The 16,182-nt window shown below is 42.3% G+C and overlaps 1 protein-coding gene across 1 annotated transcript in view; it reads right to left on the reverse strand.

Annotated features, from left to right (window-relative positions):
* PNPLA8 (patatin like phospholipase domain containing 8) overlaps window positions 1-16,182 on the reverse strand; it is a 74,151-nt gene that overhangs the window by 49,059 nt on the left and 8,910 nt on the right. Inside the window, exons 5-7 of the mRNA XM_019543379.1 lie at window positions 15,179-15,273; window positions 9,765-9,936; window positions 266-323 (exon numbers count right to left, since the gene is read on the reverse strand). Of these exons, the coding sequence (XP_019398924.1) occupies window positions 266-323; window positions 9,765-9,936; window positions 15,179-15,273 (325 nt within the window). The remainder of the gene's footprint in view (window positions 1-265; window positions 324-9,764; window positions 9,937-15,178; window positions 15,274-16,182) is intronic.

Genomic DNA, 16,182 nt, shown 5'->3' on the forward strand with positions numbered 1-16,182 from the left:
GGTGGGTGGAGGATAAATTAATGCCCACTATTGCTACCCCTCCTCCCCCAAAACTTCCTGTCCCATGGGAAGCTCTGCAGGCCACATATGATGGCTTCATGGGGCTGTATTTGGCCCATGGGCAAGCGGTTGAGCACCCCTGCTTTGTGTTGCATACATTTTGTAAGATTTTTTTAAGTGATGGAAATTTCACTGAATGCTATTTGTTCCTAATAATTAATTACACCAGTGTGTTTTATGCATTTTTTTAAAAAATTGCACTTACCTTCGGACATTTGGGATTTCTTGCTGTTTCGATCAGAAGATCTGATCCCATTTTCTCTCTATGAGTAAAAGACAAATCATTGAAAATACCCTGTTAGTTTGGCATGTTCATTACAAACTAGTCAAAACCCAACATCTATATCTAATCTTATTTAGGATACTTTCTATTTAAAATGATCAGGGTGAGGATATGGGTAAGGTCCTAGCTCTATAGAAGTTAATGAGACCTTTGCCTTGGACTTCTATGGAGCCAGGATATTACCCACAATATACTCTATGCTGCTGGAAATGACAACCTCTATATACAGATGATTAAGGTGATTTGTAGATTTCATAGTTTTCTTCCCCCTCCCCCAAATGAGATCTCAATCCACTAAGACACTTGAGAATATATGTAATACTGGACTTACAGAACTACTCTGGAACTAAAAGTTCAGAACATCCGTGCGCTTTCCTTGCTGAGGCAGTTACCATTACGAAAGAGAGAAGAATAAAAAAGTGATACTGCCATTGCCAATTGTGCAGGAGAGGAGTATGCAGTAAGTAAAACTGAAGTTAAAATATCTACTGTTCATTTTTCAAACAGTAGGTAGCCTTTAACTATTGCTTTCTGAGTTGAACTGCTTTATCAGGAGCACAGCATCTCTACAAGCCTTCCTATTGCTAGAGTTTGGAAATCATACAAAAGATCCACATTTGAATCCATCGACACCTCAACAGAATCTGTATATAATTTAAAAGGCCTCACTGCACGGTCACTGACTGGTCACATAGTAGCATGAACGCAGTACTGGCTCAGGTATTTGTTTAAGAAGGTATCTGATCTCTCCCACCCTCAAGTGAACCCATTTGCAACTTAAAAAGAGAGACGTACTTGTGGGATGGGAGGGGGAAGAAAACTAAGAAACTCCTCCATGACCATTTCAGGCTGGACATAAGGAAAAACTTCTTTACTGTCCAAGCCCCCAAGGCCTGGAATAGACTCCCTCCAGAAGTGGTGCAGGCACTTACTCTGGACTCATTCAAGAAATGTTTGGATAATTATCTTGCTGGGTCCTTTGACCCTAGCTGACTTCCTGCCCCTGAGGCAGGGGGCTAGACTTGATGATCTTCAAGGTCCCTTCCAGCCCTAATGTCTATGAAATCTATGAAGAAATACACAAATCATCTTAAACAGATTCTACCAGTTTTTGCAGTATGTAAGTTAGCAGCTTTCAATTTTTTTCTAGTTGCAATATCATTTACAGTCAGAAAATTTCACAGCCATACAAGAGCCATCAGATGAACAACTTCACTATTTTAAGAGGGATATTTCATACGGAGCAGCTGAATTTATTGTAAGCATTTTATCTGCTTACATCTACTCCACAAAAAGTGCCAGTTTAACCAGGCAACTTACCCCTGAACAAAACCGGGTGAAAGTTACTGTGGTTTAGCTTCAATTGCTGCAGGAAAGAAGCAGGCTCACAAAACAGTTACCACTGAGTAAATAGCATGCACTCATGAGCAGTAAACCCTCCATGCCACCCCTAATTAAAACAATACTATTATTTTTAAATCTATTCACATTGTTACTGTTCATCAACACACAATTAATGAAATATAAGGATTCACTAAACTTGAATTGCTCTGCTGTAGTTGAGCTGCTGTGCCTGTTCTTACCTCAGAGTTAAATTAGGGCAGCTTACCCCTGAATATATCAGGGCTACATTGCTCCAGTTTTTTTTCACTTACTGTGAGGTAATTATCATCTCAGTGACCGTTATCACTAGGCAACCAAGGTGTGGTAAAGCTCCAGTCCTTGTTAATTAATAGCATACTTCATAATTGTGGACTAAGAGGAACTGCAGCATGTAGCAATCATTTGGGAACTGCTGAACTAAGCTTTTATTTCAATACTACTACTGCTAATAAAAAGCCCATCTAGCCCACCTAGCAGCAAAAAACCTTTTGAATACAGCCCAATGTGATGATGTGGGCTGCATCTGCTAGCAGGATCAGTGCCCCTATTTATTGCACGTTATGATTTATGTGGCTCTACATTATTTTGGGCTTTTGAAAATTAGGGTTTGCAGACCTGTGAATAGGAGAAATTAAGGATAAAAGGATGTGCAGTTTCAACCATATGCATTCCACTTCAAACTGAAAGCCAGTAAGCATTAGGTAATTTTTTTATGTCCTGCTTGGGAGGACAAACAGGAAATTATAGCTGTACCAGGGTTCGTCGTTTAAACAATCTGAACTGCAGTACTTCAGACCCATAATTCAGTAACCTCCCTCTTGGAAAGACCAGCATCAGATTCTGCACAGGAGTCCAAGAAAAACTCCCTAATCTCCAGTAGAATGGCTGGGGGTCTGAAACATGATGTCCAAGATGTTAGCATTACCCATCTGGATATGAGCAAACCGGATCCCCAGCACTGGGAAGCAGCTTCTTGGTCCCAGGACTTCCTACATGGCTGGAATTTTAAAGGGCAGACAGCTCATAAGTGGCCCCTTCACACTCATGCTGCCCTGTTCCCTTGCTGCTCTGGCTGCAGGAACAGCACAGATTGCCAGTGTGAGGGACCTCACTGTAAGTGGCAGCAGGAACTGCCTAGGGGTGCAGACCTTGCCATCCAACTGAGGCCAAACAGCAGGGCCAGACAGGGGGCCTGTTGATGAGTGGTACCAGGTAGGGTACAGCTGGATGTAGGGCAGGCTATCAGGGTGCCAGGGAGAGCATGCACCTCTGCTCCCCTTATAAGATGGAAACCTATCTAGGTCAGAAATTTTTTCCCTAGCCTAGTGTGATTTCATCTTAAAACAGGTTTCACTGCATTTGAAAACAGCTATTGCTTTCCCCGCAACCAACCTTAATCCCTCTTTCACCAGACTAAATATACCTAGGTCTCTGAACCTTTTTGCAGATGGCTACTGTTCCAACACCTTTATCATTTTTGTTAGCCTCTGGTTCAGTAGGCAAAATACAAATTGCAGGTTTGATTTAACCTGCCAAGGGATACTGTCCAGCCTGTGGTGGGTCCCTCAGTCCCACCCAGCCCAGGCAGTGGTGCATACAGCTGGTCCCACTGTCCTAAGGATCCTGACCTCAGCAGCTCCTTCTGGCTCTGCTGCTGAAACTGGCCCTGCTGCCCAGGCACCCTGGCCTGTTGGGAGCAGGACACATGCAGGCAGGGTACACAGCTGAGTGGATGGGATGAGGCTGTAGGAAGGCAAGCAGTGGCATCCAGGAGCAGGACAGGTGGGCAGGGCGGTGACAATGCAAAGCTGGGGCCTACGGCAAAGTTGCAATCTACTGTCCGCATGTCCCTGTAATGGCAACCAGGGATCTGCCCTGGCCCCATGCTGTCACAGCCCTGCAATCCCAGCCCCAGCCCTGCCCACCCATCCCACTCTGGGATGTCACTCCCTGTTCACCTGCACTCCCATCCCACCTGCCTGGTTCAGCATGGAGCAGAGCCACTTAGGAAGTTTGGGTGAGCTGCTGAGGAAGGCAGGGGAGTGCTGACCCAGCCCATGACAGCTCACTCAAACTCTTTAAATAGCCCTCCTGCCCAAATAATTGCCCTCATCTATGCTGGATCTTCTCTAGTTTCTCCACTTTCTTCATAAAGTGCAGTGCCAGACCTACATACAATACTCCTACTGAGACATTAACAGTACTCAATAAAGCAGTACTACCAATATCTTTAATATTATACTCTTGACAATTCCTCCAAGCTTTATTTACTTTTTGGGAACTACACCAAATTACTGGCTCATGTTGAGTCTGTGATCCACTAACACCCCAACTGAATTGGGCTAGTGGTCAGCTATGTTCTGAGGCAGGAAGCTGGAATGGCCCAGCTTGGGTCCTAGGCAGGACAACACTGGGACCCAGCAGCCAGCACCACCCAGCCAAGGCACGTCACAGAAAAGCATCCTGCCACCCAGCTGCAGTGTGGCCCAAAGCCCATGCATCCAGACACCACCAAAACTCTAGCTCCACAGGCTGCATCCAGTAGCTCTGCAGACTGGATTTGGCCCATGGGCCATAAGTTGCTAACCCCCAATATGGGCAATGGTAATACCTAGTCAATCTTTTCCCATTATGTATTTGGGCATTTGTTTTTTCTTTCTGCTAGCTTTAGAATTTTACATTTGCTGAATTCATTCTGCTGTTAAATTCCACTTGCCGCTTTACCTACCTTGTTTAAATCCTCCAGAAACGCCTTAGGCCTCTCTGTACTTGGTGAACATAAACAGCCACCTCATCTATTAACACAGTTACCTCACTGGTTATTTCCTTTTCAAATGATTTAATATTAAATATTTTCCCTAACAACAAACATATATAACAAGCTGTCTTGGACAAAATTTTTTGTATAAACCTTTTCACAAGAAGAGAGTAAGACAGAAGAGAGGCCAGTGTCAAAAATAGGTTATCTTCAGCTCCTCGCTAAACTGCTTTGTGACCTCAGGTGAGGACAATTCCTACAGCAATCTTCTCTGTGAAAAGAAGGAGATTACTACCGACAGCTTTGCAAACTCCAATGGGACATGCCTGAACTAGCTAAGAGCCCTAAGATGGGGAGGGTGAGACCCAGATATTCTCTGGAGAAGAGTGTATATTATAATTGTTTTTCAGTGTATGAAATGCTGGAATTGAACATGTTCTTTGGTTGCATTCACAGTACCTCTCACCCCAACCAACAGAACAGTTTTTACCCCATCCACAACTTAGCATTACATTGGTTTTTGGAGCAGTTTTACTACAGTCTGTCAAACTGCTATGTCTGCTGCCTCATAAAAAATCTAACATAATTCTCCTGCAAATACCAGACTCTACTAAAGTTAAAAAAATATTTTAAATGCAAAACTTTAGTGAACATAAAATACCAGAATACAGAACATGCAACTATTTCTTACAGCATATTTCACTCAATAGGTTATCATATAAATTGATTACATAAAACATAGTGAGGATAATTCTGCTCTCTACACAAAGAGAATGGAAATCAATGATAAAGTAACTCCATCTAATGAATGCAATAATCTTAATGTTTAAGTCATCAAATTAAGTGAACAACAAGGCAGGTAGCTCAATGACAAGTAGGATGTCTTCTATTAACATGCATAAGATTAATACTGAAGCTAATCTTTGTATAAGACATCTAGCAAATTGCTACACTTAACTAAAATTAGTGGTAATTTTTAAAATAGGATTTTAATACTCCTCTAATGCAAGTAAAAGATTAATTGTGTTGCTTTTCAGTTTAAATACTTTAATGTAATATTACTAGATCATTCTTTATATTCAATAAAACATTTTACACCAGCTTCAAAATCATTCTTTCAGTTTTTCAAGTTTTCCTGCTAGTAGGGACCCTATAAATTTAATGCTCATTTTAAAGAGCTGCGTTTAAGACAAACAACTTCAATGATCTATTTTGTCATATAAGAGATATCAAAACTTTCTTGTAGAACCAGTTTTTGCTTTCAAATTGTGTTTTTATAACATATTTCAGAACTTGATATTTGCCATTTTCTGGATGTCAAAGCCAATAAGAAATCCTGAATGAAGCTGAAATTAAAGAACTACTATACATGACTAGAATTATCACCACACAATTGTGTTTTGTGTTCCCGAGCGCAAAACCCAACCCGAAGAACGCCACCTCCGGGAGCAAGGGGGGGGGGGGGCCAACACACCCGCGGCGGGCAGGGCCCCCCCCGGAGGCTGGCGGGAGGGGGGGGAAGCGGGCATTGTGTTTTGAAAATGCCAATATAGAAAGCTTCTCCCTGGATGCAGCCTGTGGAGCTAGAGTTTTGGTGGTGAGTGAGTGAAGGGCACCTCTTTCACTCTAGCAAGGAAACTTTTCTGCATTTTGCTTTTAACTGTCTTTAGACTCATACCATACTTCAATTATATCAAGGAGCATATAGAGACCTCCTACTAGGTAAGCAATCAGTTTCAGTAGATCAACTTCCTGTGAACCATCTGAAACAAGAGAAATATTTAGCTCTTTTGGTACTGTTTTTCCCTGCCAGGTATGCCATCCAGGGTGAAACTTCTGTAACATTACTCTCTTACCTCCTTGACATGGGTGGGTCAAATCACTTGACTCCAGTTCTATACTGAACCTGGAAATATGCAGGAGTGGACCACAAAACTACCGGGTCAAGAGATGGCTAACAAGACACCTGAATATATCAGGTTTCTAAAGAGAAGGCATATGCAAGTCAATTGAAACAGACCTGTATCCATGTGAGGTATTTTTCACTTCATGCAAAACTGAAGGTATCACTTCACTCCCTTTAAATTATTAACTATTGAGTTAAAAGAACACTTGTTTTCAAGAGTTCAACTATGACTCATTGTGCCTGATGCCAAGGCAATTCAGGTCAATAATGTGCATCTAAGGCAACCATGGGAGGAAGACTGCTGAACTCAACATAGCAAAATGCTTCTCTTTTATGCAGCTGTATATTTGTGGTCAGTAGACATGGTACCAGTTATCAATTTGAGGAAAATAAGTACACCAGTAGTTACCTCATTACTCTTTTTTTTTTCTTCCACCAACAACAGACACCTATTAAACAGGACCTGGACTTACAAGAATACTCAGCTCTCATTAAGGTCATCAAGGATCAGAGTTAAACAGCAAGCCAAAGTCAGCTTGTCTGATGATGCACAGTAAGCCACAGACCAGGGCTTCCCAACCTTTTCCTCAGCACAACCCCATTTCCTCAGTATGGCCCTTTGGTAACAACCCATAGCAATCCCCTCCCCCTCAAGGTGCCCTTCATTCCTCACCCACAGCCCCCTGGCCCTGCTAGGGCCCCTCACTCCCTACCCACAGCCGCCTACTCCATCAGCCCTGCTGGGGCCCCTCACTCACAACTCACAGCCCCCTGTCAGAGGGCATCCCCCAGCTGCCAGGGCTACAAGACCAGGGCTGTGGCCCCTTACCACCCCCCCAGCAGTGTCCAAGCCCTTGCAGCTGCTGCAATCGAAGTAAAGTGCAGACACTGACTCCCTCCCCACCTTCTCCCACAGGTGGCACGAGTGAAGTGGAGCCCATGAGGGTGGGAGGATGTGGGCTGCCCATTGGGCTTGGGGCTCCCCATCCTGTTGCCATCCCTCCAGGAGCCTCCTCAGCCCAGTGGGTGGGACTCAATGCAGGAGGGCAGGGAGGGTTGGTGGCACTGCCAGGAGCCCCATACTGGCTGCACCACCACAGTGAAGTGCCCCCTGCCCACCTGGCATCAGTGGTAGCATGGGGCTGTGTCTCCTACTGCTGCTGGGTAGGCAGGGGATGTCTTGCCACGGCGGCGCAGCCAGTGTGGGACTTCCAGCAACACCACTGATCCTCTCCACTCTGCTCTGCGATGGAGACCCTAGGGGAGGGCAGCACGGTGGGGAGCCCCAAGCCCACACCTGCCCCCATCATGTGCACAAAACTGGAGGGGCTCAAATGCCCACCTGTGCCTCCCTCCCCAGGAGTGCATGCAGTTGCAGAGATCCAGCCCCCACCACCACCCCCAGAAAAAAGTTACCCATGGCTACACATCCTGAACCCCCAATCAGGCCCTATATTCCTGCCCCAGACTGAGGCCCCATGCACTAGCCCAGCTGGGCAGTGTCCCTAGCCCTAGCCCTGCTCCACTTCCTCCCTCCCTCCCTCACTGTGGGGGCCTCAATCTACTCTCCCCCCTGCCACCCCATAGACTTACCTGGAAGGAGCTGCAGGAACTGCTTTCCATGGTACCTGGCTGCTGTGTGTGTGTGTGTGCATGTGCTCACACACATGCACGTGGTGCCTTCTGCCTGATCGCCCTCCTCCCACTCCCCTCCCCCTCCCAAGCAGCTCCATGCAGGCTGGAACTCTGCTAACCTGCAAGGGGAATCCACCATTTCCTGCTGTTTCTCCTTCAAAGGAGGAAATCTATGATAATCTTTGCAACCCCATTTTTTATTATTGCAACCACAAATGCAGTCATGACCCCAAGGTTGGGAACTGCTGCCACAGACCATTTTCTCTTAAGAACACCATATAACAGGAAGGGCCAACATTTTTGGCATTCAAGCCACAAATTAGCTATGAATCCTCCTCTCTGACTGTCATTCCCTCTGCCCAACTGGCTGCTCTGCCTTCTGCTCCCTGCCCTGTTCCCCTTTACAGTCTGAGTGTTGTGCTCTGCCTGTACTCCCTGCCTGATCTGCTTCTCTGTTTTCTGGTTCTGCCAGAAATCTCAAAAATCTCATGAGGTTCAATAAGGACAAGTGCAAAGTCCTACACTTAGGATGGAACAGTCCCATGCACCAGTACAGTCTGGGAATGAACTGTCTAAACAGCAGGTCTTCAAAAAGGGACCTAGAGGTGACAGTGGACAATAAGCTGAATATGAGCCAACAATGTGCCCATGTTGCATAGAAGGCTAACAGCATGCTGGGCTGCATTAGTACAAGCATTTCCAGCTAGTGATTATTCTCCTCTAGTCAGCACCATTGAGACCACATCTGGAGTACTGTGTCCAGTTTTGGGCCCCCCACTACAGAAAGGATGTGGACAAGTTGAAGAGTCCAGTGGAGGGCAACAAAAATGGTTTGGGGGCTGGGGACATAACTTATGAGAGGCTGAGGTAACTGGTCTTACTTAATCTGCTTAAGAGAAGACTGAGAGGGGATTTGATAGCAGCCTTCAACTACCTGAAGCGGGGTTTCAAAGAGGATGGAGCTAGACTGTTCGCAGAGGGGGCAGATACCAGAACAAGGAACAATGGTCTCAAGTTGCAACAAGGGAAGTTTAGATTAGATATTAGAGAAAATGTTTTCACTAGTAGCACCCAGAGAGGTGCTGGAATCTTCATCCTTGGATGTTTTTAAGACTTGGCTAGACAAAGCATTGACTGGAATGATCTAGTTGGAGATAGTCCTGCTTTAAGCAGCTGGTTGAACTATGTGACCTCCTCAGGTCCTTTCCAACCCTGATTTTCTTTGATTCAATGCTCTCCACATCTACTAGTACTATAGATAGAAAACTAAATATTTATCTTTTTTTAATCAAAAGATTTTATGGTAATGCAAAAAGATATCCTTTATATCTTTGTGTTTTTCTTTTCTAAAGAAAAAATGCAAAAGGCAAGAAGACTTAATATAGTACTTAAGATGAGGGGTCTTTGGCACAGCATACAATTTCACTTTCTAGCACTTTTCCTACAGGGAAAATGCATAGCAGGCGGCTAGCAAGATTGCTAGCAGACATATAATGAGTTAAAATTAGCTGAGCTGGGGAGCATATGGACATATAATCAGAAACCAGTGCACCATATCTCATTTTAGTCCCTAGAAACAGAGGAATCATTATGACTCAAATATTCTGGCAATAAAAAGCAACCAGCTAATTCAAAAGATACTGGTATCATGTATCACTATCTTTCTGTTGTTTTTAAACTACTGTTTGCAATTTAACAGCAACAAAACCAAAGATTTCTAGAAATTACTTTTCACTTACTTGAGCATTTTTTCCCAGGTATCACTGTCATAAAACGCATGGCTCCAGCCCATTTTGACTGTCCCAACAATGACATTCTGCTTAAAAACATCTGATCCTAATTTGTGATACAGCTCTTCACATTCATCCAGTGGGATATGGAACAACCCCAACATAAATGCTAATATAGCTCCTAAAAAAAAAAAAAAAGGGGGTTTTAAATTGAAAATGCAACTTAGGATGACACAAGATAGCTGTATTAAGTTACAGAAAACACCATTAATTCATATGTTAATGTTTCTACCTTAAAAAGTATGATCAACTGAGGTTTGTGCCATAAACTAATTTTTTGTTCAGAGATCAAATCAACATATTTGAGTGGGTGTAACCGAAGAGGCAGTTTTTCTCAGAGAAAACAAGATTGTTTGATTTGTCTCTACAAAAAATTAATTACCTAATAGTTACCTTATACTTACTTTAAAACCACTCTCCCTACGAGGAGAGACTGAGGGACCTGAACCTGTTCAGCCTCGGCAAGAGGAGGCTGATGGCGGAACCTGGTGGCTGGCTGCCTACAAACTCATCAGGGGAGATCATCAGCAAATAGGAAGAGCCCTATTCTCCCAAGCACCACCTGGGGTGACGAGGAACAATGGTAATAAGCTGATGGAGAATGGGTTTAGGTTAGAGATCAGGCAGCAATATTTTACAGTTAGGGTGGCCAGAACCTGGAACCAACTTCCTAGGGAAGTTGTCCTTGCCCCTGCTTTGGGTAAATTCAAAAAGAGATTAGATGATCACCTGTCTGGGGTCTTGTGAACCCAGCATTCATTCCTGCCTGTGGCAGGGGGTCAGGCTAGATGATCTATTCAGGTCCCTCCTGACCCTAGCTACTATGAAACCACAGTTTTATTTGGAAAAGCAAACTAGTACATGAAATCTAGGAGAGCTGTAGGGTATAGCTTTAAATCAAAAGCCTTAACAATATATATTTTTTACTCTTTGTAATACTGTATGACAAATCTAAAGCTGTAGAAGAGATTCCAGGAAAGCTTTGAAAAATAAGACTTTCAGGTATTTGATACTATATTTTACAGCAAATGTTTTATAATTAGCCAACTATTTCCAACTATTTGAGTTGATCTAATAAATATACTGGATTTACCCAAAGAATCTTGTCTGTCTATGTCCTTAGGCCAACACAGCTACAACCTACACCCCTTATAATTAGCCATTCATTTATACTGCCATCTAGTGTGCATCAAAAAAGCCTAACTCTTAAATGCTGAAACTATATGCAATTGTATCTGAAAAGTATGTGTGCAAAATAGGACAAAACAGATTTAAGACAACACAACATATCACAACAGTTTCTTTGAGGACAGGTGTGATATCCATGATAGGATGATATTATCCAGTTGCTTTGACATGAAATATACCACTGAAGACAACTCTATAAACAACCTACTGGGTGCATCTACAAGTGATGTTACATCACCATAGCAATGCGTTACAGTGATGTAGCATCCACAGGTATCTACACATGACCAGCATACATCACCACAGCGGCACTCTCCCTTGTTACAGTGGGCTGCTACAGCGAAGTAGCTGCTAAAAATAACCGTGCCCTGAGCATACAGCACAGTATGGGCAGTTACTGAGCCATGCCTTAGTACTTGGAAAAGGAAGTACTAAAGCATGGCGCAGTAACATCACTGCAGGGCAACATGTACACATGCCCACTGTTACGAAAGTTACCAACACTGCAATCTACAATCAATTAGCAGCTAGCACAAATGAAAATACAGCTGAAAGAAATGTAGCTGAGACCTAATTACATTCTAAGCTTGTATTAATGCAAACTGGAAGGTGTTACAAATACATATGAAGTCATGTATGACCTATATAACAAACATGTTAGGAACCAGTAAAAAAAAAAAGTCTACCAAAGCAGTACTTAAGTTGACTAAAAGAACAGCATAAGCAGAATGCAGAGAATGTGTATTAGTAAGAACAAATGCTTATAAAGAAGAACAAGTATTAAGAAAAGTGAAACATGTGTAAACAAGTAGTAAGAGGGATTAAATTGAAAAAGACAATTCAGACTCACTATCAGAAAAAAAAGTGCCAGTCTTGACTGAAACAGCCATCAGAAAAGATCCTGTTAGTATAATTATTTTCAAAAGAAAACAGAGCTTCACTGCTTAAGTCATTTAAAAAGTAGACTTCTCAGAGCACTAGAAAAATATATATTAGGAAACTATTTTACGTGCATATTTGTACTACTGAATAGACCAAAAAGTTTTCTCCTCCCTTAGCATTTGTGATTCTATTACATACATCTTTGGGAATGCAGGCTGCTCATCATTGTGATCTCTGTTAATATATTTCAGGATAAGATTATATTAATAGAGAATTAGAGGGAGAAGAAATAAAGTAATCAGATTTCCACATAAAGGTGAACTGTTTTGTAATATACAGCACATCACATTCATGTAACCTAGTGATATGCCGTACTTATAGGATAAATATAATTTTTTTAAATGAGTACCAGGATAATTACGGTGTCTTATTTTTTTTAAATGCAGCCAAATCTAAGTCTATTAGGCAGGCAAAGTTCTTTGAGTAAATGTGATATTTTTTATTAGACCAATTAAGTAGTTGGAAAAAAGTTCTTAGCAAGCTTTCTGGTGCAGTCACCCTTCTTCAGGCACGGGGAATCTCTACTGTTCTGAGACTCCAAGGAAAAGGCTATTAGATATTTTGGAGCCACCTCCTTTTCCAGAGAAGAATTGCACCTCCTCCTGAAGTTGCCCAAAAGGGATAGGGATACCAGAAGTTCTTGAAAAGAACATAGTGATATTTGAATAATACAAGGTGCAATATAGATAGGAAGACAGCTAAAAGACTTTAACAAATCTGAAAGAATGATGATAGATGAACTGAGAGAAGCACTTACATGGTAGGCGAATAGGCAGATCTTATGAAAGAAACATACTTGAGCACTATCCTCACATGTTCTCCTTAGGACTCCCTAACTAGGCAGAGCATGCATTTACCCACCAAATGTCATTCTTACAGCTAAGCGTGAGGAACGTTAAGGAGAGGCTTGGGAGTGTTCAAAGATACTGTATACTCCCCAAGTAGATGGCAGATCAGATTTACCAGAAACAGGACAGCCACATTCAGATAAGGATAGCAGTTTGGTATGCAAGCCAAAGGAAATATAAAAACTCAACACACTTGACAGCCTGCACTCTCTCCTGGAGAGAACTGCTTCTTACCCTGTCTTGTCTCATAGGCTGTCAGTATCTTTGAAGGAAACAACTACTTTTGCTTCTCCCCACAACCCAACCCCAAACCCAGTTCAGCAGCTTTCTGCATTAAAACTGCTTAGAGCCCCACTTTTGCTGACAGAAAAACTGTCACAGCATGCAGGGCTTTTCACCAGAAATGGAAAAACAAATATGTTAAACTTAAAACACTACAACACCCACCCCCCAAAAGACACGCATAATATATTTTTACACTGATGCCACCTTTTCTTTTTATAAAAAAGTTAAGCTGTTTAAGAGAGCATCAAGTCACAGAAACAATGCTTATAAGTAATTAGTGCCACTTCCTTATCTATTCTCGAAAATCTTTACTTATATCACTGCCTAAGGTGTACAATTAAAGATTCTTTATAGTGTGTGTGTGCAAACAATACAGACTTAAGCAATTATAAATTTTATTAGTCATTAAGTTCCGCAATTCCTTTGGTATGCATTTCATATGACTCAGATCAAGCTCTATCTTACATACTAATGCACTTCATCATAAACTTTGCACAAGGAGAAGTGCAAAGTCTTGCATTTAGGATGAAAGAGTCCCATGCACTGGTATAGGCTGGAGAATGACTGACTAAGCAGCAGGTCTGCAGAAAAGGACCTGGGGGCTACAATGGACAATAAGATGGATATAAGTCAACAGTGTGTGCTTGTTGCCAAAAAATCTAACAGCATACTGGGTTGCCAGCAGATCAATGGAAGTAATTATTCCCCTCTATTCAGCACTGGTGAGGCCACATCCAGAGTACTTTATCCAGTTTTGGCCACCCACTACAGAGAGTATGTGGACAAGCTGGGGACAGTCCAGTGGAGGGCAACAAAAATTGTTAGGGGACTGGGGCACATGACTTCTCAGGAGAAACCAAGGGAATCTGGCTTATTTACTCTGCAGAAGAGAAGGCTGAGGGGGATTTAATAGCAGCCTTCAACTACCTGAAAAGGTGGTTCCAAAGAGGATGGAGCTAGACTATTCTCAGTGGTGACAGATGACAGAACACAGAGCAATGGTCTCAAGTTGCAGCAAGGGAAGTTTAGGCTGGATATTAGGAAAAACTCTCACTTGGATGGTGGTGAAGCAGTGGAACAGGTTACCTAGGGAGGTGGTGAAATCTGCATCCTTGGAGGCTTTTACGGCCTGGCTTGACAAAGCCCTGGCTGGAATGGTCTAGTTAGGGATAGTCCTGCTTTGAGCAAGGGGTTATGACTTCCTGAGGTCCCTTCCAACCCTAATTTTCTATGGTTCCATGATAAACAACTTCAAACTATACCAATAAAAACTGTGTGACTTAAATATTTTAGAACATAATGCCACAGAGGCAGTGGATTTCTGTGTCATTCACAAACACCACCACCACCACACAAAACTTGTTAAATGTTAAGGACGAGAAGGTGCAGGTCACTGTATATTAATATTAATGCATCTATTTTATTTATTTTTCTGGAAAAGGGCATTTTATTGTTCAGAAACTGCAATAAAATCCTTGGAGTATATCCATACTACACATTCACTGATGAGGTCTGTGGCAAGCTTGATGTTGCTGCAGCTAGCTAACTAGCTTGGATAGCTACACTACATTGCACTTCAGTGACTGCAGAGACTCATATTTGAGTAATTATGGAACACCAATTGTCTTGACATAATTCAGTGCTAAATGGACCTCTTATGCTAATTACTCTCATAATTCAATGACCCAACACAAAATCAAGCTGAAACCTCCAATTAAAAAGAAATATATACTCTTATTTATAAGAGAGATACATATACAGATACATATCTGTCTATAGCTCAACTAGCATGTTTTGGTCATCTAAGCTTTTATCTGGAAAAAGTAGTGATAAAATTTTAAACAAGGTCTTACATTTTATACACCCCAACCGTTCCCCCTCTTCTCCCTCCAACCCACCTCTCTCTTACACACACACACACACACACACACACACACACACACACACACACACACACACACACACACGTTCACATTTAACAAGATTAAGGTTTTTGTCCTTTGGCAATATGAAAATTTTAGAAAAACTTAAATTTAATAAAAATGAAACCCTGGGCACGAAAGTTTATCACAAAAATCCACCCTACAGAATACTACTTACCTGTGCTTACACCACAAATGTAGTCAAAAAGATGATGGACAGGCTTTCCAGTAAGTTCTACTAACTTGCGCAGAGTCTGAAGTGCCACTATACCCCTGAAACAGAATTGCAAAACACACACAAAGAATCATGTGAACAAAATAAATAATGTTGGGCTAAGCAACACCTAAGAAAGGAGGCAGAATATATAGGTATTTCAAAGAGTAAGAGGCATTTTAACATGGGGTGGTGGGGGCAACCTTTTAGGTACAACATGTGCCATGAATTAGCCCCGTGCCCTTCCCAAGTGTCACTCCAATCTCTTTCCCCTGCCTGATCAGGCAGGGAGCAGAAAGAAGAGCATCAGATCTGCCATTGAGCTGCCTGCTCCCTCCCCAATCAGCTGTGTCACGCAGAGGCTGCCTATGCCACTTGTAGAACCAGTGCTGCAGCATGGCTGCTCCTATGTTAAAATAACACTTGTAATTAGCAATACCAGGATAAAAGCGAGAGAGGAAGTATATATTGAGTATCCCTGAACACATCTACACAAGACATTTACTGCGGAGCAAGCCCAGAAACCTAACATTAAGTACAAGAACTAAAATGCTATGCTATTTGGATATACCTGGCTGCCTCAGTAAATGGAAAACAAAACCTGATGTCATTCACTTTTATACTTCATTGCTTCAAAACTAGACATGATAATAGCAACCAAAAGAAGTTAATCTATGAAAGCAGCTCCATAGTTTATATGTAATCAGAGGCAGAATCCTAGACGGCAGGAAGTTAAACTGGCAAAAACAACTTTACACCTGCTATTTCCCTTGAATGCTGGCCACAAAATTAGTGTATTTTGTTCAGAGCATGTTGTATTCACATTCATAATGGAGTCTGAAATAAATTTCATAGATTTCATAGACATTAGGGCTGGAAGGGACCTCGGGAGATCAATCGAGTCCAGCCCCCAAAGGGCAGGAAGTCAGCTGGGGTCATAGGAGCCCAGCAAGATAAGCATCCAATTT

This window comes from Crocodylus porosus, unplaced genomic scaffold, assembly GCF_001723895.1.
Source record: "Crocodylus porosus isolate Cpor-Errol unplaced genomic scaffold, CroPor_comp1, whole genome shotgun sequence".
NCBI classification, from domain to species: domain Eukaryota; kingdom Metazoa; phylum Chordata; order Crocodylia; family Crocodylidae; genus Crocodylus; species Crocodylus porosus.